At 37.3% G+C, this 25,141-nt stretch overlaps 1 protein-coding gene across 1 annotated transcript; it reads left to right on the top strand.

The window, feature by feature from the left end:
• Positions 1 to 3,607: 3,607 nt before the first annotated feature.
• On the top strand, positions 3,608 to 24,741 carry LOC109003529 (CAAX prenyl protease 1 homolog). The gene is made up of 14 exons (XM_018981696.2): positions 3,608 to 3,794; positions 4,911 to 5,058; positions 5,239 to 5,323; positions 5,403 to 5,498; positions 5,983 to 6,048; positions 6,252 to 6,350; positions 6,528 to 6,641; positions 6,741 to 6,851; positions 20,362 to 20,424; positions 21,258 to 21,350; positions 22,537 to 22,650; positions 23,568 to 23,639; positions 23,754 to 23,819; positions 24,343 to 24,741. Exons 1-14 carry the CDS (start codon positions 3,764 to 3,766, stop codon positions 24,457 to 24,459), a joined length of 1,275 nt encoding a protein of 424 aa, XP_018837241.1. The 5' UTR covers positions 3,608 to 3,763; the 3' UTR covers positions 24,460 to 24,741.
• Positions 24,742 to 25,141: the final 400 nt, after the last annotated feature.

The following is a 25,141-nucleotide window of genomic DNA, read 5'->3' as shown; positions in this document are numbered from 1 at the left end:
AGCTGTTGTTCCATGTACAATTCTTGCATTGGGAAACAGATTGCACTATCCATTGCTTGCCAAAAATCTATCCAAACTTTCACTTACGCTGTTTTGCATGGCTCTTCTATTACACCAAGTATACTTAATACTCTCATATCCCATGTCATACAAAGCACATTCATCCACCATAGTTCTGAATTCCACTATTTGTCTTTCTGGTCTGGCTCTCCCTCCCATCTTGTCTTGACTGCACAAGATCTCATTGAGATTTCCAAAAACTAGCCATGCTTGATCATCCTCCTCTTTTAAAGATCGGATGAGCCTCCAAGTTTCATGCCTTCTTGTTATATCTGGGTTTCCATAAATGCCTATTAATTGCCATCCCTTTCCTCACTCCCCACTTCTTTTACCCTAGTATCAATGTAATGTTTGGTAAAACTCTTCACAATTAACAGAATTTTTTTTTTTCCATATTAAAGCTATACCCTCAATTCGACCCTTATTCTCTACTGCCAAGCAATACTCAAAATCCAAATTGAATTTTAAAGACTCCATGATGAGCATCCCTCTAAAATTTCAAGAATCTAACATGAAGAGATGGATGCTACATTTTTGGAACGTGATCCAAGATTATGTCTACAAATATGGAAATCTTTTACTAACCTGCGAGATGAAATCCAACATGCCTATCTTAAAGTTGATTCATATCAATTACGGGTGAAGAAAAAATCGATGAACCGATAAACCAGACCCAACCGGTGGGTTCAATTTGGTTCTAAATCGGTTCAGTCCGATATCAATCCACCTGTATGGCAAGTGGATGTGGACAAGTATGGGTGTAGGTACGCACAAGGTGCAGAGGTCAATTTAGCCACCCCGCCTATCGTAACTGTCAGAATTTGAGAAATGTGTCACTTGTAAATTTTTTATAGTTGAATGTGTGGTATTGGTAGTTTAGGGTGAAGTGTAGAACACTTTGGTTACCAAGATTTATCTCATTTTGGTTTGGTTACAATATGAGATGAGACTCATCTCATATAATTATTATAACTTCTTTAAATTTCCACACAAAATATAATAAACGATTCAACTTTTTTAAATTCTAAAACAAAAATAATATTTTATTTAAATTTCAAATTTTATCTTATTTATTGTTATCTCATCTGTATAACCAAACGATTATAATTGGAGGGTGGAAAGTGTATTTTTCCATAAAAATGTTTGTATTCATAGTAGAACGTCTTAAACGACTCCAATTTGATTTTTGCAACTGTGTTAATGTAAAAGTAATATATTGGCATCTAACGACGAGTTTAACCAAATTCTTATGTGATATAACCAAAATGCATTTAATGTGCTATCATTAAAGTTTTATGTTTTAAAATGTACCTCAAAAGTTCCTAGAAAGAGCACGAATAGAAAAAAAGAAAATTAAGCAAAGACCATCAAAACCCAAACTTAAGTAGCTATTTATTAATTCACCTAAAGGCTGGCCAACTGCAGTCCATTTTGGGTTGCTGAGCTAATCCTTTTAAATTCAAAGGAAACATCTCATACCATTTTAACCAAATCCTTATTTTGCCTACCATTTTAATTTCAAACACATAACTCCACTAATTGATTCACAGCCATAAACAAATCAGTCCCAATGTGTATATACCAACAATAAATAACATATTTTCACAAATTATTGATATAAAAAATAGCTTAAAGGGTACCAAGGAATACCTGGTATGACCTCCTTCTTGGACCCATGGTGCCCGTCGAATTGGTGATGAAGTGTTTGTGGCAGTCTTTTTTTAGAATAAATGACGGTTGTAGCACCTAAACGTAGTGGTCTCTCGGTGGGTTTTCCTGGCTTTTAGCATGTCCTATATGTAGGGAGCTTGAGGCAATGAAAAGAGAGAAGACCAAGCAGCTGCAATCGTTGAGTGGTGGGTAGAAGAACATGAGAGATTTGCACGACTAACTCCACAAATGTTCGATGCAGAGTCTTCAATTGTTGGAGATCTAAATTCGAGGCCTCATTCAGAAGCCAATTCATGTTACGACATTGTTGTGCAGAAGAGGATGCACCGAAAGGGCAATACGAGAGAAATGATATCGAAATCTGAAAGAAAGATGTGATAGAAAGGAGGGGGATGGAAGAAGATTCGCATGAAAATATTGATCAGTGTAATGCAGAGAATGAGTGAGATGAGAGAGATGTGAGAGAAGATTTTGCTGGTTGGTTTCACCATCAATGAACAATTTTGAAATAATGAAGAGAATGAGTGATAATTGTGAGATGAAAATCAATAGTTTAAAAGTGAGTGTTTGTTTTCATAAAACATCTGACCGAAAACTTTTAGACATTTTCAAAATTTTGAATTTTACCCCGAAAGCAAATGAGGCCTTAATCTATTTGAGTTGTAGTTTTTTCGGATGAAGTTTAGTTCGAAATTGCATAAAAAATTGAAGACACGACTGTGATTTTGCTAGATGCACGTCACACTAACGATTGAGTGAACAGTTCATCGTGTGATAAGGAAGTAATGATAGGATTAAACTTTTACATAGCTATTTTAATAATATATATATATATATATATTTTTTGACATAATTATAAGGATATATATATTTTTAAAGTCAATTCAATCACATGATCTCACAATCAACGTTTCAAAAGTATTTAAAATTTTATCTTTTTAATTATAATTGTGTTAAAGTTGTCTACAAGTCGTTTCTTTATCATTTTTGTTGTCGGTGAAACTATAGAAAAGTTCAAGATTCGAGAGTTGTTAACCACAGAGATCGAATTGGTCGCTCACGAAGATAGCAACTTTGGTTTAATTTTGTGCCAAGTCGATTATGATCATAACTTCTATAGTAGATTTACGTCTTGTTAGGATATATAAATGGTCCATTTTATCTTATTTTATTATTATAAAATTTTTAAATTTTTATATAAAATATAATAAACAATTTAACTTTTTTAAATCTTAAAACATAAATAATATTAATTTATTCAATTTTAAACTTTCATATAAAATTATGTCATTCTATCTTACTATCCAAACGGAACCTTGCAGTTGCTAAGCAATCAGAGTGCTTTTTCTTCCCAAAAAATCTTCAAAAGTTTTTTCTTTGTTACCAATTTTGCTCATTGTTTTCACTATTATCTTAGATTTTGATTTTTATATAATGGTCATTTCAATACTTTGATCTGTTAAGTTCTTTAAATTCATCAAAATTGTTATAGAACACAATCACCCTCTCTAGATTTCACTCATTATTTAAATTGAACATTTTATAAATGTGTAATAAAACTTTTATCTTATTTCCATTTCTTCATTATTTAATAAAAAAGGTCTCAACTTCTTTCATCCAAACATGAGTCTGTTTTGGAAAGAATTTGAAAAATAATTTTATATATAATCATAAAATACGTAAATATCATACAGTTATTTTGAAAAAAAATTAAATTTATTATTAAAAAATTAAGTTCTTTTTATATAAGTCTCATATTTATTTATTTTTTTTAAAATAATTACACTATACTTACGAACTCATGAGTACGACTATCATTTTTTTAAAATTTTTTTTTTTACCGTATAAAGTTATAAACTTTAGACTAATATTATTCTTTTGACAAACATTGGTCCATTTAGTTTAGGGTCAAAGTTCGGGTCGCCTTTTTTCGGATCCGACACTTCCCCATTTCTATATCCATCCAAACGCTTCAGAAGAGGCATCTCTCTCTCTCTCTCGCGAAGACTCTGCAGCGTGAAAGTCAGAAAAAATGGCGTTTCCATACATGGAGGCCGTTGTTGGTACTCTCTCTCTCTCTGTCTAATGGGTTTTGCTGCTATGTCTTTTCTTTTCCGTAGTATATCGATTCGAGGAAATTTCCACCCCCTCCCGTTTCACACATTTTACAATGATTCGTTCAATTAGGGATTGATTCTTGGTTTTCATTTTATTTAGTTGATTTTTGTGTGTTTTTTACCTGTGGTAGGTTCTCAGTAGCGTAAATTTCAGTCTGTTTATTTCTCTTCAATGTTCCTCTTATTATTTAACATTACCTTTCGAAGTTATTTTTTGGCATTAGTTGATATTTCAAATACTGGGTTGTCGTGGAATCTCTCCTTGAGCTTTTGGGTAGTGAGACAATGTTCGCTAAGATGGAAGCTTTTATCTTATTGATGGGGCTAAATGAATAACTGTAACGCCCGGGGGTGTTACAATAAATTTTAGCTTATTGTACTCAATACGACCTCAGGGCGTACTGGGAGTGAGCTTTCCGTTATCTTTTAGTTGAATAGGTGGACAAGATAATTCTGCAACACCGATAGCAAATTGCCCAAGATAACAAATCGTTGGCGTCACCAGCTCAAAGTTAAATTTCCCTTTTAGTCTCTCACATGTTTTGGCTATTAATGAAATAGCTACTTATCGAACATATGTTTTAACTATTAATTATAGCTTTTCAAGACAGTTTAAGTGAAAGGTGTAAATATTTTTGTTGGCTGTGGTTCTATTATGGCATTTTACTTCCCAAAAGAAAATGATCAATGGCATTTGACTCAGACATTGAAAAGGCTTGCACATTTGTTGCAATTTCTTGTTATTATTTGATAAATTTGAGCAAAGAGAGTTGGTTAAAGATGATTGCTTTGTTTAGGTTTATGAAGCTGCAGGTAGCATCTGTTAAATGGTGTGCGTTCTGGAATGGATGTATTTATGAGATCATATACATTTTTTCTTGTTACTTTTTTGTTCACCTACATTTTAATTTCATGGTATTTTTGTTTTCTTATTGTTTGGAATTGATCTCCCCCCTTCCCTCTGCAATAATGGTTGATTCTTTTTGGTGTAGAGTTTGCAACCCTGCCCTTTTCTTCATGATATATTTTTTCCAGGTTTCTTGATTTTATTGTATATTCCAGGTTTCATGATTTTAATGTATATCTTTGAAACTTACCTGGATCTACGGCAACATTCTGCCCTCAAACTGCCAACTCTCCCAAAAACTTTGGAGGGAGTGATCAGCCAAGAGAAATTTGAAAAGTCTCGAGATTATAGTCTTGATAAAAGGTTTGTTTTTCAGTTTCAATTGATACTTGCAATTGATGTATTGTGGAGTTCTACAAACAAGCTTCCATACGACATACTTTTAACGTTAAAGTATATAATTTTAATGATATTACTAACTACTACTACTACTACTACAACTTTTACTACTGCTATCTCCTGATGCAACATTTTTCTTTTCAGCCACTTCCATTTCTTTCATGAGTTTGTGACTATACTGATGGACTCTGCAATTTTGTTCTATGGAGTTTTGCCTTGGTTTTGGAAGGTGAGTTATTGGATGCTGTGTTATTTTACACCGCACTTGAAGTTTTATCATCCTTTTTGTCTTCTTGTTATGATTGCAGAAATCAGAAGAATTTGTGGTGCTAACTGGCCTCAATGCAGAGAATGAGATATTACACACCCTTGCATTTTTGGCTGGTGTTATGGTTTGGTCACAGGTGAATTTTCCTCCTCAATCTAAAAAACAAATTGATATTTCAATGTTATTGTAGATGAGAAAATTCCACTTATGTGTAGTGTATCTTCAAATGTGATGATACATTCAGCTCAATCAAGTGCCATCTGCTGCTGAGTAGATAGATATATTGCTTTGGTTCTTACTTGTCTTGTGATTATGTTGCTGAAGATCTTAATAGTTTGCTCATGGACCTTGATTTGGAAGGGTTCATGAGATGTTGTTTATATGTGAGAGTCAGATGTTAGAAGGGGTGTGTATAGGTCTTGCTGGTTGTGAATATTTCCAGAAATTTCCTCTACATGCCATGTTTCCTTCTTTTTTATTTTTTCTGTTTTATTTAATGACTTGTGGTGGCCGATAGATACGAAGTTATGAACTTGTATGATTGCACCAACAAAGTTATGCATATCTACTATTTTGTGATCACTTAGCACTGACAGTTTCTTTTGGAATTGTTTATGCAGATCACTGATTTACCGTTTTCTCTGTACTCAACTTTTGTGATTGAGGCCCGCCATGGTTTCAATAAAGTTTGTATTCTTTCCATGTCGTCTTATCATGTTTATCTCTTGTTATTTCTTGGTTTCCTCATTTGGTTTTTTGGAATACTTCTGATTTTATTTCCCATTTTTCGGGAACTGGTACAAAACTTCTCTTCGATTTGTTTTCTTTTTTTCAGCCTTCTATCCCATTTCACTCTGCTTCTTGACACTATTTATCATCTGTTTTACAGCAAACATTATTGTTATTCTTTCGGGACTTATTTAAAGGAATTTGCCTTGCTGTTATACTTGGCCCACCTATCGTTTCTGCAATAATTATAATCGTACAGGTAAGATCATGCATCAATACCTAGTATTTATACTTTTTGGTCGCTGTTGACTAACATGGTTATTTATTACTTCCTCTAGAACTTAGAGTTCTTTACAACCCGACTTATCTGCCCTCTGTTCTGTATGTTATTGTGAAATTCCTGCCTCACAGTGGTGGTTTCATCTGGTGGATGCAGAAAGGAGGTCCTTACCTGGCAATCTATCTTTGGGGGTTTATGTTTGTTCTTTCAATCGTAATGATGACGCTCTACCCCATTCTAATAGCCCCACTATTTAATAAGTTCACCCCTGTGAGTATTCAAGAATTTTATCCTTGACCGAGTAAATCAAATAACTCGTTTATTATGTTTGATTTGATGGTCTTTTTTCTTGGTATGCTGCAAAAAAAGCTCCCAGAAGGTGAACTCAGGGAGAAAATCGAAAAGCTTGCTTCCTCCCTCAAGTTTCCTTTGAAGAAGTTGTTTGTTGTTGATGGATCCACAAGGTCAAGCCATAGCAATGTGAGCTTCAAGTCTTGAACATTTTTGTTTTTTTTTTTCAGTACTCTTTTCCTTTGGACTGCTGCTATAGGACTTGATAGGCTTAACTTTCATGATTTTCTTGTATCTTTTTCTACTTTTGGTGAGGTATTTCTCTTGTACACATCCTATGTACATGGGTTTACCTTTTGAGCTCTTTAGTGAACTTTACTACGTAAAAGACTATCCATGTTAGTTTAGTGGTTCTAGATTTGCCCAAATTATTGTTAGTGGAGGGGGTGAATGTTAGATGTATTAAGGTCCTTAGAGCTGTCACTTATCCAAGTTACTCCCCCTACGCTAGTTTGTGTAGGCACACACTAGGTAATAACCTTTGTTTTTTTTTTATAGGTAAAAGTATATTAATAAAAGAATAGGCAATGGCATGTTCGGTACAAAGAAGACCCTATACTACGTAGGGGCAAAAGATACAAGGAACTCATGAAAATCTTAGCCATTAAAATTAACGGCTATGGCCCAAGTACAAAGAGTTCGAAAAAAGAAAGCTTTTAGTTCCTCCAACGATCTCTCTGTCTTCAAACGTCTGTTTATTGCGCTCCTGTCACACGCACCACATGATGCAAATAGGCAGCATTTTCCATACAACCTTGATCTGATGATTGCCTCTTAGATCTGTCCAACTAGCCAACATCGCCACTACTGTCTCAGGCATGACCCAACCCAAGTCTATTCTACTAAATACCTCGTTCCATAACCCTCGAGCTACCTCACAATGTAGTAGAAGATGGTCCACAGATTCACCCCCATTCCTACACATGCAACACCAATCTACAATAATCACTCTTCGTTTCCTCAAATTATCCGTTGTGAGGATCTTGCCCAAGGAAGCCTTCCACACGAAAAATGCTGCTTTGATGGGCGCCATATGTCCCCAAATCCTTTTCCATGGATACGGAGTTGGAGATTCTTGAGAAAGTGACTTATAAAAAAACAGACCTTTCTCTATTGGAATCCAACACAGTGAAATCAGCTTTCTGGATACTCGGTTTGATTGAATACAGGAGGCTGAAGAAAGTTGCAAAACTGTCCATTTCCCAATCATGTGCCGCCTGGCTAAAGTTGATATTCCACTGAATTTGTTCCCCCACTCTCGCCATGACTTCCACCACTGAAACATCATTGGCACTTGCTACCCTGAAAAGAGCAGGAAAAAGATCTTTTAGAGGACCATTGCCACACCAAGTATCATACCAGAATTTGATCCTAACCCCATCTCCAAGACGATAACTTGTGTGGCTAGAAAAGACCCCCCATCCTCCTCTTATATGTTTCCACAAACCCACTCCATTTGCCCCTCTCACTTCATTGGAACACCATCCTCCCCATAATCCACCATATTTACTCTCAATCACCAACTTACATAAAGCTTCTGGTTCTTTATGATATCTCCACAACTATTTTCCAAGTAGCCCCCGATTGAAAGTTCTCAAATTTTTGATGCCCAAGCCACCATTAGAGAGAGGACTACATACCTTCTCCCACCTGACTAGGTGGAATTTAAACTCCTCGCCTACTCCACCCCACAAGAAATCCGGTTGTAGTCTCTCAATATGAAGTGCCGCACTTGCTGGAATAGGGAATAATGACAAAAAATAGGTTGGTAGGTTAGATAATGTACTCTTTATCTGGGTAATCCTACCACCTTTCGACAGGTACATTCTCTTCCAGCTTGCTAATTGACGCTCTACTTTTTTGATCACTGTATCCCATAAAGAGGCCTCTCGTGAAGTGGCCCCCAACAGGAGACCAAGATATGTCAAAGGAAGTGAGACAATCTTACACCCTAGAATATTAGCCAATTGTCTTATTCGTTGAACACCTCCTATAGGCAACATCTTTGATTTGTCCAAGTTTACTTTCAACCCTGAGACTACTTTGAAACAAAGTAGGAGGGCCTTCAGTACTCAAACCTGGTTATGATCTGCCTCACAGAAAAAGAGTGTATCTGTAACAATAAATGTGAAATATTAATAATTCCCCCTCCCGGAGATCCAATCAAGAAACTAGTCACACGCCCATTGGTGACCAGGGCTGAAATCATTCTACTCAAAGCCTCCATCACAATAACAAAGAGTAGAGGGGACAGCGGATCTTCTTGTCTTAGATCTCGAGAGCTATTAAAAAAACTTGTTGACTGAAAATTTTGCCGTAGATATACACCAACGGATCCATGATCTCCATCTCTCCCCAAAACCACAACTCCCAATAAGGTCTAGTACAAAGTCCTAATTAACATGATCATATGCCTTCTCCATGTCTAGCTTGCATATAATTCCTGCATTTTTAGCTTTCAGTCTATTCTCCAGACATTCATTTGTAATAAGAACCGTGTCTAATATCTGTCTATCCTTTACAAAAGCATTTTGAGGCTTTGAGATTATCTTCCCCATTACCTCACTAAGGCGATTTGCAAGTATCTTGGACAGAATCTTGTATACCCCATTTACTAGACTAATGGGTTGAAACTCCTTAATCTCTGCAACCCCAATCTTCTTTGGTATTAAGGCAAGAAAAGTGGCATTTAGGCTTTTCTCAAATTTTCTATACGAGTAAAACTCTTGGAACACTTTCATGACATCATCCTTTAATACCTCCCAACAAGTTTGGAAGAAACCCATAGAGAACCTGTCAGGACTCGGGGCCTTGTCTTTAGCCATTTTCCTCACCACTTCGAAAACCTCGACCTCCTCGAAAGGCCTCTCCAAACTGTTACTGAGATACTCCATATGATATGGATAAAGGTAGGTGGTGTATGAGATTCCACATTGCTTGGAAAAGATAAATTCTTGCTCTTTATAAGGTTCCAATGGGGCTCTAATTGCATCATTGACTAGTCCTTTTAGAGTATAGACCATGTGGTTTGGGTCTTCCATTGGGACGTTACAAATGGTATTAGAGACTATCCCAACCAGAAATGTGGGACTTGAGCCATGCCACCTACAATGAACAGGCAAGACGAGGACGTTGAAAATTTAAGGGGGGTAGATTGTGATACCCCATATAATATGGATAAAGGTAGGTGGTGTATGAGATCCCCCATTGCTTGGGAAAGATAAATTCTTGCTCTTTATAAGGTTCCAATGGGGCTCTAATTGCATCATTGACTAGTTCTTTTAGAGTATAGGTCATGTGGTTTGAGCCTTTCATTGGGACGTTACAGTTACCATCCATAGGCCCAATACAATAAAAAACTAACCCCTCAAGCTTAGGCTGCCAACTCTCCTGCTCGGTAAGTAGCTGTTCAAAAAAACCAACTATGTGATTATTAATCCTCTGCTCATCCTTACAATCTACCACATCAATCTTCAGCATCTCAATGTTGTTTTATCTCATGTGAGAATTGGCTACCCTTTGGAAAAACTTAATACTTCGATCACCTTCCTTCAACCATAACGCTCTCGACTTTTGCTGCCACAAAATTTCTTCTAATAAAACAATCCTCTCTAGATCTGCATCCAGCTCTTAACTTTTTGGCTATCTCCTCCGGAGTTAAGGCCCTAGACTCATGTACCCTTTCTAGCTCATGAATCTCCTTTAACTTACTCTTTTTGTGTTCCCCAATGTCGCCAAAAGACTGTCTATTCCAAAACTTTAAATCTTGTTTTAAAGCTACCAATTTACCCGCAAACGTGAAGCTTGGGGTACCCTTTATCTGATAAGAAGACCACCATCGTCTGACCCTCTCCACAAAACCTTCCAATTTCAGCCACATGTTTTCGAACTTGAAATACCTATGTCTTCTTTGAATCCCGCCACAATCCAACATAATAGGCCAATGGTCAGAACACAGTCGAGGCAATCTTTTTTGCCAAACCTCCGAAAAATGACTTTCCCATTCCGGAAAAATTAAGAATCTGTCTAATTGAGACCACATCTGATTATTGGCCCACGTACATGAACCCCCCGTCATTGGTAAGTCCACTAAATTCAACTCAAAGATGCATTCCAAAAAATCTGACATTGCTGGACGCATTCTTCTATTTCCAAAGCACTCACTGAGAAGTCTTATAACATCTCCACCAATTCACCATGGAAGGTCCAACTAATTGTGTACTCCAGCTAGTTCATCCCACAATAATCTACGATCATTGTCTAAATTGGGGCCATAAACACCTACAAAGGCCCACAAATAACCATCTGACACACTCCTAAAAGAGCATGCAACCGAAAACAACCCTATAAACTCCTTCATTTTCTCCACCACCCTTTGATCCCACATCACCAACACCCCTCTTGAGGCCCCACTAACTGTCAAATATATCCAATCCACGTGTGCACAGCTCCATATACTTCGTACAATTTTTGTAGTAATAACTTTCAACTTCGTCTCTTGTAAACAGACGATGTCCGCCTTCCACCCTCGCAACAAGTTTCTTACTTGAAGACGCTTACTAGCCTCATTTAGTCCACGTACATTCCACGATACTATTTTTGGTCTCATTTGGGATAGGCCAGCCCATTCCCTTTGGTCCTATCCCTACTAGAGCTACCCTCAGACTTCATGGACCAGGTTAGTTCCTCATTACCTTCATACTTCAGACCCACCATTTCCTATATATCCTTCACCATGTTAAACACCCAAACTGAAGCACTACAATGATTTGGGAACAAGCAATTCAAAGGGATAGGATTATGCATTCTCAAATCCGGCTGTTCCTCCATATGTTCTTCCCCAAACACAAAACCAAGTTCCCCACCAACTTCATTTGAAACCTGAATAAGCCTCTGAGAGTTCTCCTCATCTGAAAGAAAAAGCTCAAATCCCCTTATATCGCTGTCTCCCATTACAACCACGTCACTGTTGAATAAGCCTCTGAGAGTTCTCCTCATCTGAAAGAAAAAGATCATCACTGTCCGAGACCTCATATCCTCCTATATCGCTGTCTCCCATTACAACCGCGTCACTGTGCAACCAAGGGTGGCTCGCCGTACCTTCATCCCCTCCCCCACACCCCATTCGGCGGTTTTTGTGCACTCCCCGGAGGAGGGAAAGCACACGGAGGTGGTGGAAGGTCCTCCTCCCTCACAATCGGCGACTTCTATGCCTCCTACAGAAACAAACCACCCTCCACTTGCGTCAACACCTTTGTCGACGTCTTCTAGTGGCATCGCAAGGATGATTTCGGCAGGTCCACCACCTTCTATTGGCGGCGTGACAACGACACCTGCATAGCTGGCCTCCAGCCTGCTCCAGGGTTACTAGCCCGAGCCCTCCATTGTCGGGCCTTTTTTTGAAAGTAAGGCTTGGGTCCAGGCCTTTCAACTCGATCCTTTGGGTAAGACACTTGTGAGTTAAAACGGGCTTGAGCCCATCTTGGCCCATGTCTCTGGCCCATCCATTACTATCGACTCTAAAAAGCCCCTGAGAAAACACATTTCCTCCCCCAAAACGCCCCGTATCCTCCCATTCCTTATTAGCCCCGACACACCTCAACACTTCATCCACCTCCCCCTGCAAATATCCCAACTGATTCTGCACCTCCCTCACCATACAGAGTACCTCCCGCACTTCTCTGACAGCATCATTCTCCCGAAAAAGGCCACTTGTGCCATGATGCCCAGCCCCAACAATAAAGCCGTCTGATCTTGTTCTCTACTCACCCACGGCAGAGCCACCTGTTCCAGTTCTCGGTGCCCCAAAAGATCCTGCCGGAGCAAGAGCTTCCTTATACGATTTCCTAAAAGCCTCCTTTGAACATCACCATCTTGCCTAACTCCGTTTCTATCTGCTTGAGTAACCTCCCTCAACACTTCCCACATTCTTCTCCATCCCCTTCCCTCCTCTTCTTCAGGAATGAGAATGAAGCTTCGACGGCCCCCTTCCCCATACACTGCCACCTCCAAGAATCTACCACGGTTGTTCGCACGGCATTGAGCAATAAAACTCTGATAACCCTCCCTTTTTGACGTATAAAAATCCTTACTATCGCCTCTCACACTATCCTCCAAAGCTCTCTGAAGCCATTGAACAGTGCCCAATCCCAATAGTAACTCTTACTTGAGCCTCTTGCCTCTCTCAGTGATACGAACCAGACCGCCTTCTCTCACAACTGAAAAGAGCTTTGAGGCAATCACAATCTCCCTTATGTAGCCCATCTTAACCACTATCAATGTTGCCAAGCTCCTAACTAACCACCATCCTCGACGGCAGAAACTATAACTTTTTTGCTCTTGTACGGAGAGAAAAAGAGCAAAAAAGTATGACGGAAACATAAATTCTTAGTCAGGGGAGCCAAAGCATGACGGGGAAAAAGTATCAGGATTTAAGATTTTAATTAATATATTGAGAATAAAATTACTACACATTTAGTGTGAACAAAGTGAAACAAAAGAAAAGACTTAAAATTATTGTTACTTGATTTTTTTCAACTCAATCACCTATGAAAATGGAATCAGGCTTTCTTTTTTATCATGAAAATCATATATGATTCTATACTAGATTTTGCAGCAATTTCCCTTTTGATGTAACAAAATGCTAGTTGGAAATACTAAAATTTTAAGGGAATTTATTATTGTTCCGAATCTAAAGGATTCATTTGTGGGGAATAAAACTATCATGTACCTTGCACAAGTATATAATGGGCTATACAATGAAATAGTCACTAAGATTATTTTTGATAAGTAAACGATTATATTAATAAGAACAGGCATAACCCAAGTACACAAGATGGTATACAAGAGGTAAAACCTATTTAATAAGAAGAAATGGAAATAAGAAATTCATGAAAATCAAGGCCACTAAAGTCTACAGCTGTGGCCCATAGAAATAGAGTGCTGACAAAAAGTAATCTAGTTTCTTCTAATGACCGCTCCTTGTCTTCAAACATCCGGTCATTTCGCTTTTTACATAGGTACCATTGGATACAGATAGGAACCATTTTCCACATGGTTGTGATTAGGGGTGTTCATCCGGGTTCTGACCCAGGAACCTGGGCATACCAGGACCGTAACCCCGGTTTCAAACTCGGGCCGGTACCCGGGTGGATTCTGATTTTTGAAACCCAGAATTCTGGGTTGTACTTAGTTTTTTTTTTATATATATTTTTATTATTATTCCAAGTAAAAGCCTTTATTTTATTATTATTATTTTTTCTAAGAAGTCAAGTTCATGTAACGCATAATATTTGTGTTCTAAAAGCTCAATTAAGCTCAATTAGCAAAACACAAAATTTCAAACTGTAATTATTTTTTATACAAAAGCCTTTATTTTATTTATTTATTTTTTTTAAAGAAGTCAAGTTGGATCACATAATGTGTTCTAAATACTAAATGCATAAATTCATCCATGCATGCATCACAATGCAATCCATTACATATTACATTATTTGTTATTTATACATTACAGTACAATATACAAAATTACAATATATGAATTGCAAAATCAATAACATGTCCATCAATAATTTAGTCTCCACACCAAATAGCAACTTCAAGTAATTGGATTGAGAGATCCTACAAAACACACAAAGTTTTGAACAATGATTATATATAAGGATTAAGACAAATTCCACTTAATAAATTAAAGATTAAGATGAGAATGGATTCTTAATTTTTTTTTTCCAAATACACCCACACTAACAAATATTTGGTAGAGTTTTCATTCAAATAGATATCCCTAGACAGTCACTTCTCTTAGCAAAATTAATAAACAACGCATACGCTAGAGAAATATACAGCAAACCATCCTGCAATGCAGAAACCAGCTGACATCCTCATTGCCTACTTCCATTCCATTAAAACTCCAAAAGGTTAAAATCCATGGTTTAGTAAGAATAGAGATGACCAAGGTTGAGCACTACCAAATCACAGTTTTAAATTCAACATACCCCTTTTCGACCGATGAAGTCTGCAATCCTACCACTTGTGACAGCACCAAGCATTGCACCAATCGTTAATATGGAGCCAAACATGAAATTGTTGTTGATCCCCAAAGTTGGCCTCAAAGTGGAGAAAGCACCACCACATGTCATATAGGAAATGACCAATCATAGGTGAACAGATCATGCTCCCACATAAAAGAAAATAAAAATCTTGCCCAACTTTCTAGTTTTTTATATTTGAGAAAACATATATGTACCTAATAACTATCTTAATTAACCTAATAACAACATAGTGCATGGTGACTTTGTATATATTAAGCATTAACCACTTATAGTGCATGCCAATATAAAACCGAAAGGCCATGCAAATCTCATCAACATTAATGTATATATAGTTTCTCTAGCAAAGACGATGGCTACTCCAATTCATAAACTTAAAAGCTTTAGATATTTAACAAGAAAAATATCTAAAGTCTTAACTCTCTAAAGTCGTTGATTTTCCTAAAAATATTTTGGAACCCAAAGGCCCCAAATTTTTTTTTTCCAAACTCCACCCACAAACACAACTAATTTAAAAAAAAAAAAAAAATCTAGAAAAATCAAAGATACAACATCCTAAAAACCATTTCTTCCAAATAATGACAAATCTTCATTATATATATATATGTTATCGGATATAACATATCTAAACAAAATATCTAAAGTCTTAACTCTCTAAAGTCTTTGATTTTCCTAAAAATATTTTGGAACCCAAAGGTCCCAAATTTTTTTTTTTTTTCCAAACTCCACCCAGAAAAACAACTAATTTAAAAAAAAAACAATCTAGAAAAATCAAAGATACAACATCCTAAAAACCATTTCTTCCAAATAATGACAAATAGATCTAAACAGATACTCCTCAAACATTCAAACATATCTAATCCATAAAAATACTCCTCAAACATTCAAATATTCTAAAAAAAAAAAAAAAATCCAAAATCAATAAAGAGAGAACAAAACAGAGGGAAGAAAGAAAACATACCCAAACGAAAATCCGTTCTAATCTCTTGGATCCCAAGCTCAAGCACTTCCACCGTTCGGCATCGCAGATAGCAGAGAGAGAGATAGAGCAGATGAGAGAGTGATTTTGGGAGGGGCTATGGCATCGCAAACGCAGACGCAGGCGTAGAGCAGAGCGAGAGAGAGAGAGAACAGATGAGAGAAAGGAATCGGGGGGAGGGAGGCGTAGGACATCACACTTCGCAGAGGAGAGAGAGAGAGAGAGAGAGAGAGAGTTGGAGTGTGGTAGATTGGGTAGGAGGGCATCACCCAAACTAATTTACGATGGTTTTATACCTAAACCCGGATACCGGGTTTAAAATTGGTATTCGGGTGTTAAAAACTGCATCCAGGCCGGATAACCCGGGTTTTAAAAAGCGGGTACCGGCCCAGGTGTATTTCGGACCGGAACTTGTAATAACCAGGTTCCAGACCGGGCCGGGAAAAAACTCGGCCCGGATGAATAGTCTTAGTCATGATTTGTGGAATACTTTGTAAATTTGTCTAGCTGGCCAAAAGCTTAGCCACTGTGGCGGGCATAACCCAAGCTAGCTCTAACCTACTGAACACTTCATCCCATAATGCTCTAGCAACCTCACAGTGCAGTAGAAGATGATCCACAATCTTATCACTTTTCTTACACATACAACACCAATCCACTATTATCACCTTGCGTTTCCATAAGTTATCCATCGTCAAAATCTTACCTAGTGTGCTGCCCAAGCAAAAAATACTGCTTTGGGAGGCTCCTTATTTCGCCAAATCCTTCTCCATGAAAATTGATTATTCTGCGGTTGTGTGAGACTTATAGAAAGTACAAACCGAGAATGTACTCTTACCTACGGGTACCCACCACAACATGTTATCTCCTTGAGTTCTCGGTTTCATGGAGTATAGAAGACTAAAAAACTCTTAAAGTTTCCAACTTCCCAATCTTGGGCCGCTCTAATGGAAGTCACGTTCCATTGGACTAGGTCACCAAGATATCTCCATACAATTAGCCACTGATGCTACTTTCTCATGTGCAATCCTGAAAACTGAAGGGAATGAGTCCTTAAGAGCGTTATCTCCACACCACAGGTTGCTCCAGAATTTCATCTAGAACCATCTCTTAAAACTAGTATAGTGTGTCGAGCAAAAACCCAACCCTCTAACGTGCTTCCATATTCCCACTTCATATACTCCATGTACCTCCCTAGTGCTCCCCCACCCCACCCCCCCCCTAAAAAAAAATCTCCATATTTGAAATCAATCATCGACTTCCATAAGGCTTTCGATTATGTATTATATTGCCACAACCATTTTCCAAGTAAGGCTCGATTGAAAATCCTCAGATTTCTAATTCCTAACCCACCAGAAGAGATTGGGAGCATACCTTATCCCACCTGACCGGATGAAATTTGAAGTCGTCCCTCAAACCACTCCAAAGGAAAGCACGATAAAGTTTCTTGATACGGGTTGCCACACTTGCTAGAATTGAAAATACAAAGAAAAAATACGTTGGTAAATTAGACAATGCTTTTGATTAAGGTAATCCTACCACCTTTCGGTAAGTACAATCTCTTCCTGCCAATATGCGTTCAATCTTCTCAATCATTGTATCTCAAATTGATTTAGCTATTGAGGCTACCTCCATGAGAAGACCAAGGTAATTCATGGGAAGAAAGGAGACCTTACATCCAAGAGTATTAGCCAATTGCTGGATGTTGTGAACATTATCCACTAGCACCAATTCTGATTTGTTGAAATTTACTTTCAAACTTGATGCCGCTTCAATGCAAAGTAGAAGTGCCTTCAATGCCCAAGTGGGGACAAAGGGTCCCCTTGTCTTAGACTTCAAGAGCCATTAAAGAAACCAACTGGACGTCATTCCCCAAGATTGAAAACTTCACCTTTGAGATGCACCATCTGATCCATGAGCTCCATCTCTCCCCAAAACCACATCTCCCAAGCAAGTAAAATAGGAAATCTCAGTCAAGTAAAATAGGAAATCTCAGTTGCCATGATCATATGCTTTCTCCATATCCAACTTACATAGGATCCCCAGATTGCCAAATTTTAGCCTACTTTCTAGGCATTCATTGGTAATGAGAATTGAGTCTAGAATTTGCCTACCTTTTACAAATGCATTTTAGGATTTTGCAATGATCCTCCCTAGAACCTCCCCTAGGCGATTTGCAAGCACCTTGGAAATAATCTTATACATCCAATTCACAAGGCTAATGGGTTGATAATCATTCACCTCCGATGCCCCAATCTTCTTGGGAATAAGTGCGATAAAAGTGATATTAAGACTTTTATCAAATTTTCCAACCGAAAAGAATTCTTGGAACACCTTCATTAAATCGTTCTTCACCACATCCCAACATGATTGAAAGAATCCCATAGAAAAACCGTCTGGACCAGGTGTTTTGTCTTTGACCATTCTCCTTACCACACCGTGAACCTCATCTCCCCAAAGGGCCTCTCCAACCAAGAAATGTGCTACATGTCAATGGACTCAAAGGCTAGTCCATTGAGCTTTGGCCGCCACTCCGCTTGTTTAGGGAGCAAGTGTTCAAAAAAAAACCAGCAACATACTCTCGAATCACAGGAGCCTCCATACAATCCCCATCATCTATATTCAGCATCTCAATGGTATTAGTTCTCCTATTAGAGTTTGCCACTTTGTGAAAGAACTTTGTACTTGGTCTCCTTCTTTCAAACACAATGCTCTTGATTTTTTACGCCAAGAGATCTCTTCCAATAAAATAACCCTCTCTAATTTTGAAGCTAACTCAGATTTTTGAGATAATTAATCCAAGGAAAGAACCCGATGCTCCTGTATCCTCTCTACCTCCTGTAACTCCTCCAACATAGACTTCTTTTGGTCACCTATATCACCAAAGGATTGAGCATTCCACAGCTTTAAATATGTTTTTAAAGCTTTCAGTTTACTTGCAAAAATGAAGCTAGGGGTGCCATGAATCTTATATGAAGACCACCATTGCCTAACCCTTTCCACAAAACCTTCCGTTTTCAGCCACATATTTTCGAACTTAAAATACCGTCACTCTCCTTGGATACCCACCGCAATCCAGCAATTTAAGACTTAAAAATATTCATCAAGGAGTATAAAAGAAAAAAGAAAAAGTCACGATTTTAGTACACCCAAATAAAAATAACTCCAATATCACCTTCTTCCTAATTGTTATTACTACTTTCAATCATTTAAATTGATTGTGGGTTGGAGAAGCAAATGGACTTTGGTTAATTTTTTTATTTGACAAGTGATAAGAAAATTTTATTGACAAGTAAATAGGCATAGCCCAAGTACACAAGAAGTATACGAAAGAAAATACCTAAATACAAGCTAGGAACTAGATTAGGCTAAAAGCAAATCATGAAGATTATCTCCATTCAAAACAAGAGCCTTTGCCCAAAATACACAAAGTACTAAAGAAAAACTCTCTAAGTTCTCCCATCGTGCATTCTCTATCTTCAAAGCACCGCCATTTCTTTTCAACCATAAACACCACATCAAACATAGAGGGATCATCCTCCAAATTGCAACAATATGATGATTCCCCTTAAAACCTTGCCAACAAGCTAAGAGATCCACCCCTTGCTTAGGCATCACCCAAGCAATACCCATCCTACCAAAAATCTCATCCCAAAAAGTCTTAGCAGCCACCTCACAATGAAGAAATAAATGGTCAATAGATTCACCATCATTCTTACACATGAAGCACCAATCCACAACAAATAATCCACGCTTTCTCAAATTATAAGAGGTCAAATTTTTTCCAAGGGATGCCAACCAGCAGAAAAATGCAACCTTACTAGGCACCTCAGATCTCCAAATGCACTTCCAAGGGAATTTATTAACACAATGACAAGTCAACGCCTTATAGTAGGAGCTAAGCGAAAATCTTGAATTTCTAGGAATCAAACCTTATTTTGATAGGGTTGCATTTGGCAAGAACACAATTACTTTCAATGATTGTGAGGGAACGATGTCTGAATTAAAAGCCACAATATTCAATAGTCTTTATGCTTAGATAGCTACTCACAACAACTTCCAATTCTCCTGCTTGTTAGACGTTAAGGAATTGATGATCATCTTTGCTTCTTATAGTTGGGTCTAAAATTTTGTATACTTCTGGTCTATTTGAGTCACACACCTCTCTGCTTTTAATAAAATTTGCAGCATTAAAAACATTGATGGGGACCAAACTGAGTAAATGAAAAATATCAAGCCAAAAGAATTTCAACGCCAAGGTGGCTCCATCTCTTCTTTTTATGAATAGAAGTGTAATCTGTACTGTAGAGAGCGTCATCACTTTTATTAGCAAAATGGGGAGTCATAGGACCTTTTACCCTATGGAATTGCTAGTTTTGTGGGTGAGGTGGGACTGGATCTCCTGAAATCCAAAGCGAGGACATAGGTATTTGTAGAGTTTTGCGAGAAAGTTGCCGACATATGTATGGCACTCATGTAACACTTATTATCTTGCTTGCTGCTCATGCTTTAAATTGTGATTTCTGCCTTCCTCTTGTTGTTTCTCATGCTGTACTTTGACACGTTAGATTACCTTGCTGTCAGCTGATTCATCTTATTATACATAATGCAGGCCTATATGTATGGATTCTTCAAGAACAAGCGAATTGTCCTTTATGACACATTGATCCAGCAGGTGTTCAATAGAACTGTGCTATCCTTTTCCTTTTTATGTCTTGAATTGCTTGATTTCTTTTCATTATAACTTGGGATAATTCATGGAATGTTTGCACTTTGAATGTGTACAAAGTGCTAAAAGAATTTATTGCTTCTTCAGTGTGTTCATGCAGATTATTTACTAAGTTTCTGCATTTTAAGCAGATGGTACCTTGCTTCTGTAGCTGTTATTTAGATATGAAATATATGCTCATGATTTGTGCTTGAACAGTGACTGTTCCTGCGCTTTTGTGATAATCTTACATTTGAAATTTGTTCGGTGGTGGTTTTTTCTAATATTGACATCCTTTCACATCCATAGCTTTGTCCTGGTGAAATAAAGCACTCTCACTTGTGCTCACAAATGTACCGTGGGTCTTTATATTCACTCAGTGTTTTTGTACTTTTACAATGAGTACCTGGCCATCACGAAATTCTTTTTTCAGCTCGTTTAAATTAATAAAATATATTAGATTATGATGTTACTAGATTTTTCCATTCACAAAAGCATTAAGCAAGCACCTATTTGTGATCATCTACTTGATGTCACATACGCACATGCACATGTACACTATTCAATGAATTTAGCTAGGAGCTAATGGCCTAACCCACTAAACCTCTTCTCTGTATAGTAGGGGAAAAAGGAAATCACACCCCAGCTGTTGCTCAACTATAAACTTAATCGCTCCAAAGAGATGAATGGTGTCCTAAATAAAACTTTATGCTTGTAGTGTGTGTTCCATTCTAGTAACTATTGTGGATGTTACATGGTTATGGCAAAGTTACAATATATATGTTTTTTGTTTTTGGCAGTGCAAGAATAATGAGGAAATTGTAGCTGTTATTGCTCATGAGTTGGGGCATTGGAAACTTAATCATACAATGTACTCATTCATTGCTGTGCAGGTATGCTGTTATTTTGTTTGGCTAACGAAACTCTCATGATTATGTTTTGTTGCTAGTCCACTGCATTCTGTAATGCACTGCTTGACATATGACATATTTGATCATGGCATCAGGTAGTGCATGACTATCGAACTATCCATAAGCACATCACTTAGGCTCCGTTTGAAACTTGGACTGAACTGAGATAAAATATAATATAATTTTAAGCTGAGTCTAACTCCAACCACCAACTCTCAAATCATTAAATTTATCTCAACTCAAAACCTCTTTACACGTGGGACCCACAACCTTTTTCTACTCAACACCTCTTTACACGCGGGACATACAACCTTTTTCAACTTTCCATAAGTACATCTAAACTCATCTTATCGTTCAAACACATCTAAACTTATCTTAGGTAGGCCTCACAAAATTCACTCCACCATCTCAACTCACTACTATTTATAAAGAATTCAACTCAGCTCAACATCAAAACGGGGCCTTAATAAGAAGAAAGAAACTGTGGGCATCAACCATTAAACATATGCAAAAGGCTTCACCTGAAATTTTTCTCTAGAAGCTCCTAGAAACATGTGTCCTAGTTCTTGGCCTTGATTTCGTTTGTTTGTTAGGTTTAGTCTTGTATTATCATTTTTTTTTGCCCCCTTAACATGAAGGGTACCCAATTACATGATATTTAGTACTGTTTCTTGAGCTCATTTAGACATCCAATTGTCAGAGTTTAATGAGTCCTTTATGTCTTCATTCTAAAATATTACCTCAAATAACATGTTTTAAGTCGTGTTTGATATTAAGACGCATATTCATTTTTATGCCTTTTACTTTACCTTTAGTCTTTTACCCAAAGTATAAGCTTTTTGCATGCTTGAAATGTTTTGCATCATGGAAGACAAACACTTCTGCTTCTACCTCTCTACACCAAGATTTTAAAGTTATTACCGCAGTTTATTTGTCACTTGTAATCTCTTTCCAACTTTGGGTTTTTGTTGTATCATACACTATGTTCCAATACATGCATGTATGTATTTAGAGGTTATTCTATGTTCCTACACATGTGTGCCCCCGTGCGTATACACATATATCTGATATGATAAGTTAAGCTTTCCGATCTAGATTTCTGCTTCTGACTTAGAGGTGCTTATCTCACAATTTTTGCTTGCTCTGTTGTTCTTGTACTCTAATCCAGATTCTCACACTTCTGCAATTTGGAGGATATACTCTTGTGAGAAACTCCAGCGATCTGTTTCGAAGTTTTGGGTTTGATACACAGCCTGTGCTAATTGGTCTCATCTTATTTCAGGTATTGATATACGAAACAAATAGAAATCAAGGGGTGGCATGTGCCATTTGTGTTTGTAATATTTGTGTAGTATACTCAAGAAGCGGTTGTTGCCACTGCCCTTCTCTTCCACTACCATGTTGATTTAGGGCTTCAGATTTACCACTACAATCTTTATATGAATTTTGTACATATTTGTTATTACTGCACTTTTATGTTTGTAGAATGTTTGATGCTTCACCTTGATGTTTATAGGATAGCAAGTAATTGATGGTCTGTACTTACGTTCTCCTTCTGGTATTATTATGGAACTTAATTTATTATTTTACTAATAAAAAAAATTAGGGAACTTAAATTTAATTCTACTTTCATTATTATTAAGTACCGCTAATAATAATAATAAATTATTGTTATGGAAGTAACTACTAAAGATAGTGAGCTGAATTCTTGTTTTCATTTAATTGCAGGATTTTGTTAATTATACTCAAGTTCTTTGCTAGTGTGTTCTAGTCTTTATCATGGTTGTTTTAAAAGGTTTACATCATCTTTTTAGTCTTTCAATCTCATTCTGTTAACATTGAAAGTAGCATTTACATTGTTTTTGTAGTTGATTTGCTAAGCTGGCTCGAAGCAATAACTGATCCACTGAGCTTATTTATTAAAAGTTTGTAATGCTGTATATCAATTAGAATTTTGCCTGCCCTTGAACAAGTTCTCAATGGTAGTTTTGGAGTAATAAATTCTTTCATCACAGGAAGCTCATGCTGTTTGGGTAGCCTTGAACTCATTTAATTATTAATGAATTTGAGATTCAAATATTTTTGGGGAAGAAAATCAGTGATGTTCTTCTATTTTACAATGAAATTGAGATTCTAATATTTTGGAGGAAGAAAATCCGTAACGTGATTGTATTTTTTACTGGGCTTTGTTGTTTGCAGCATACTGTAATACCTCTCCAGCACCTAGTAAGCTTTGCTCTCAATCTTGTGAGCCGATCTTTTGAGTTTCAGGTAATCTATCTGTGTGGTTCTTCACTATCTTTGCAATGTGGGCTATTTCTTTGTTGTCGATATATTCTTTCTCTTGGGAGATTACTCCTACTTAATCTGTTTCATTCTGTCTAGGCTGATGCCTTTGCTAAGAAACTTGGTTATGCCTCTCCACTTCGATCTGGTCTCGTGAAATTGCAGGTGACTTGTCTATGGTTTCCCTCCCTCGTTTTTGATGTCTATCCTATTTTCTTCTTGTTGCTCTGAAGTGGGAACCTAACCTTATGATGATGAATTTTCACTTTCAAAAGTTTATTTACTAACTATGGATTCCTAATCAGGATTTAGTTTTTTCTAATGTTGATTTCTTCTATTATTGTTTTCTTTCTTCTATTCTATTTCTCATCATGTCTATTATTTTCAGCGATAGATTCTGTCTTTCTGTTCAGTGCTGGGTGGCTCAGATAATATAGATAGATAGATTTTCAGATTATTGATCTGGATGTCTGGACAGATTAAGGGATTATGTGAATTGCACAGCCAATGGAAAATAACTAGAACTCCTGTCATCTTGTTTATATTAGGTCTTTGTAATATTAATTTTCATTAGGCCATGTCCAGTCCAAGGATTATCTGTCAATCAATTTAGTTCTTTTGATACTAATACCTTGTCATCCGTTGCCATCCATAACTGAGTACTAACTGGAAAAGATGTGTATTTCAGGAAGAAAATTTGTCATCTATGAACACCGATCCTTGGTACTCGGCTTATCACTATTCACATCCTCCTCTTGTCGAAAGATTGGCTGCACTCGATACACCAGATAAGAAAGCAGACTGACACCAGCAACCTGCGGATCACAAATACAGTACGTTTACCTGTATGAGTTCTTGTAGGCTTGGATACTTGTACTTCCTTTGGGACAATGGTGGTTTGTGAGTGGAGTTTTACTGGCTGCACCCTACCCTTGATATACCATGGTTTTAGAGAACAAATGAATGAAGTGCTGCAGCATGCCATTTCACTTGATGCAAATATTTGTAGGTTGCTTTAAGAAACGTGCTGCCACAGAATCGAGAGAATGAAAAATTTTTAGGGTACAAGAGTATCTATCTTTTGTTATTTTTCGTTTTTGTTTTCCAAATGCTGGTTTTCCTTTTCGCGAGTTCATAGTTCTATTTCTAAAGTAGTATTCCATAAGAATAGTTATATTTTGAAGTTCCTCCCTTCCCCTCCTCTCACGCTTGTGCAAAATCCTGTTGCCGTCATCCACCTACCGCTCTACTCGTATCTCCACCCCCCCTCCCCCTCCTCTTCCCTCTCCTCGCAGTCGCAACCTCCAACAACTCTCTGCCATCACCCCTACCTCCCCAAAACTCCTCTCGCCCATTTTCAGTCACCTTGTCTTTTTATGTATTATTATGTGTTCCCTATTTTTGTGCTATTATTTTGTCTACAAGGTAATATATTGGATTTTTTCTTTGATTTTAAACTCATCGTTTACTACCAAACAAAAATTAGT

Source organism: Juglans regia, chromosome 7 (assembly GCF_001411555.2).
Source record: "Juglans regia cultivar Chandler chromosome 7, Walnut 2.0, whole genome shotgun sequence".
Lineage (NCBI taxonomy): Eukaryota > Viridiplantae > Streptophyta > Magnoliopsida > Fagales > Juglandaceae > Juglans > Juglans regia.
Note: the sequence above shows the minus strand (reverse complement) of the source record. Positions and strands in the feature narration are given on the sequence as shown.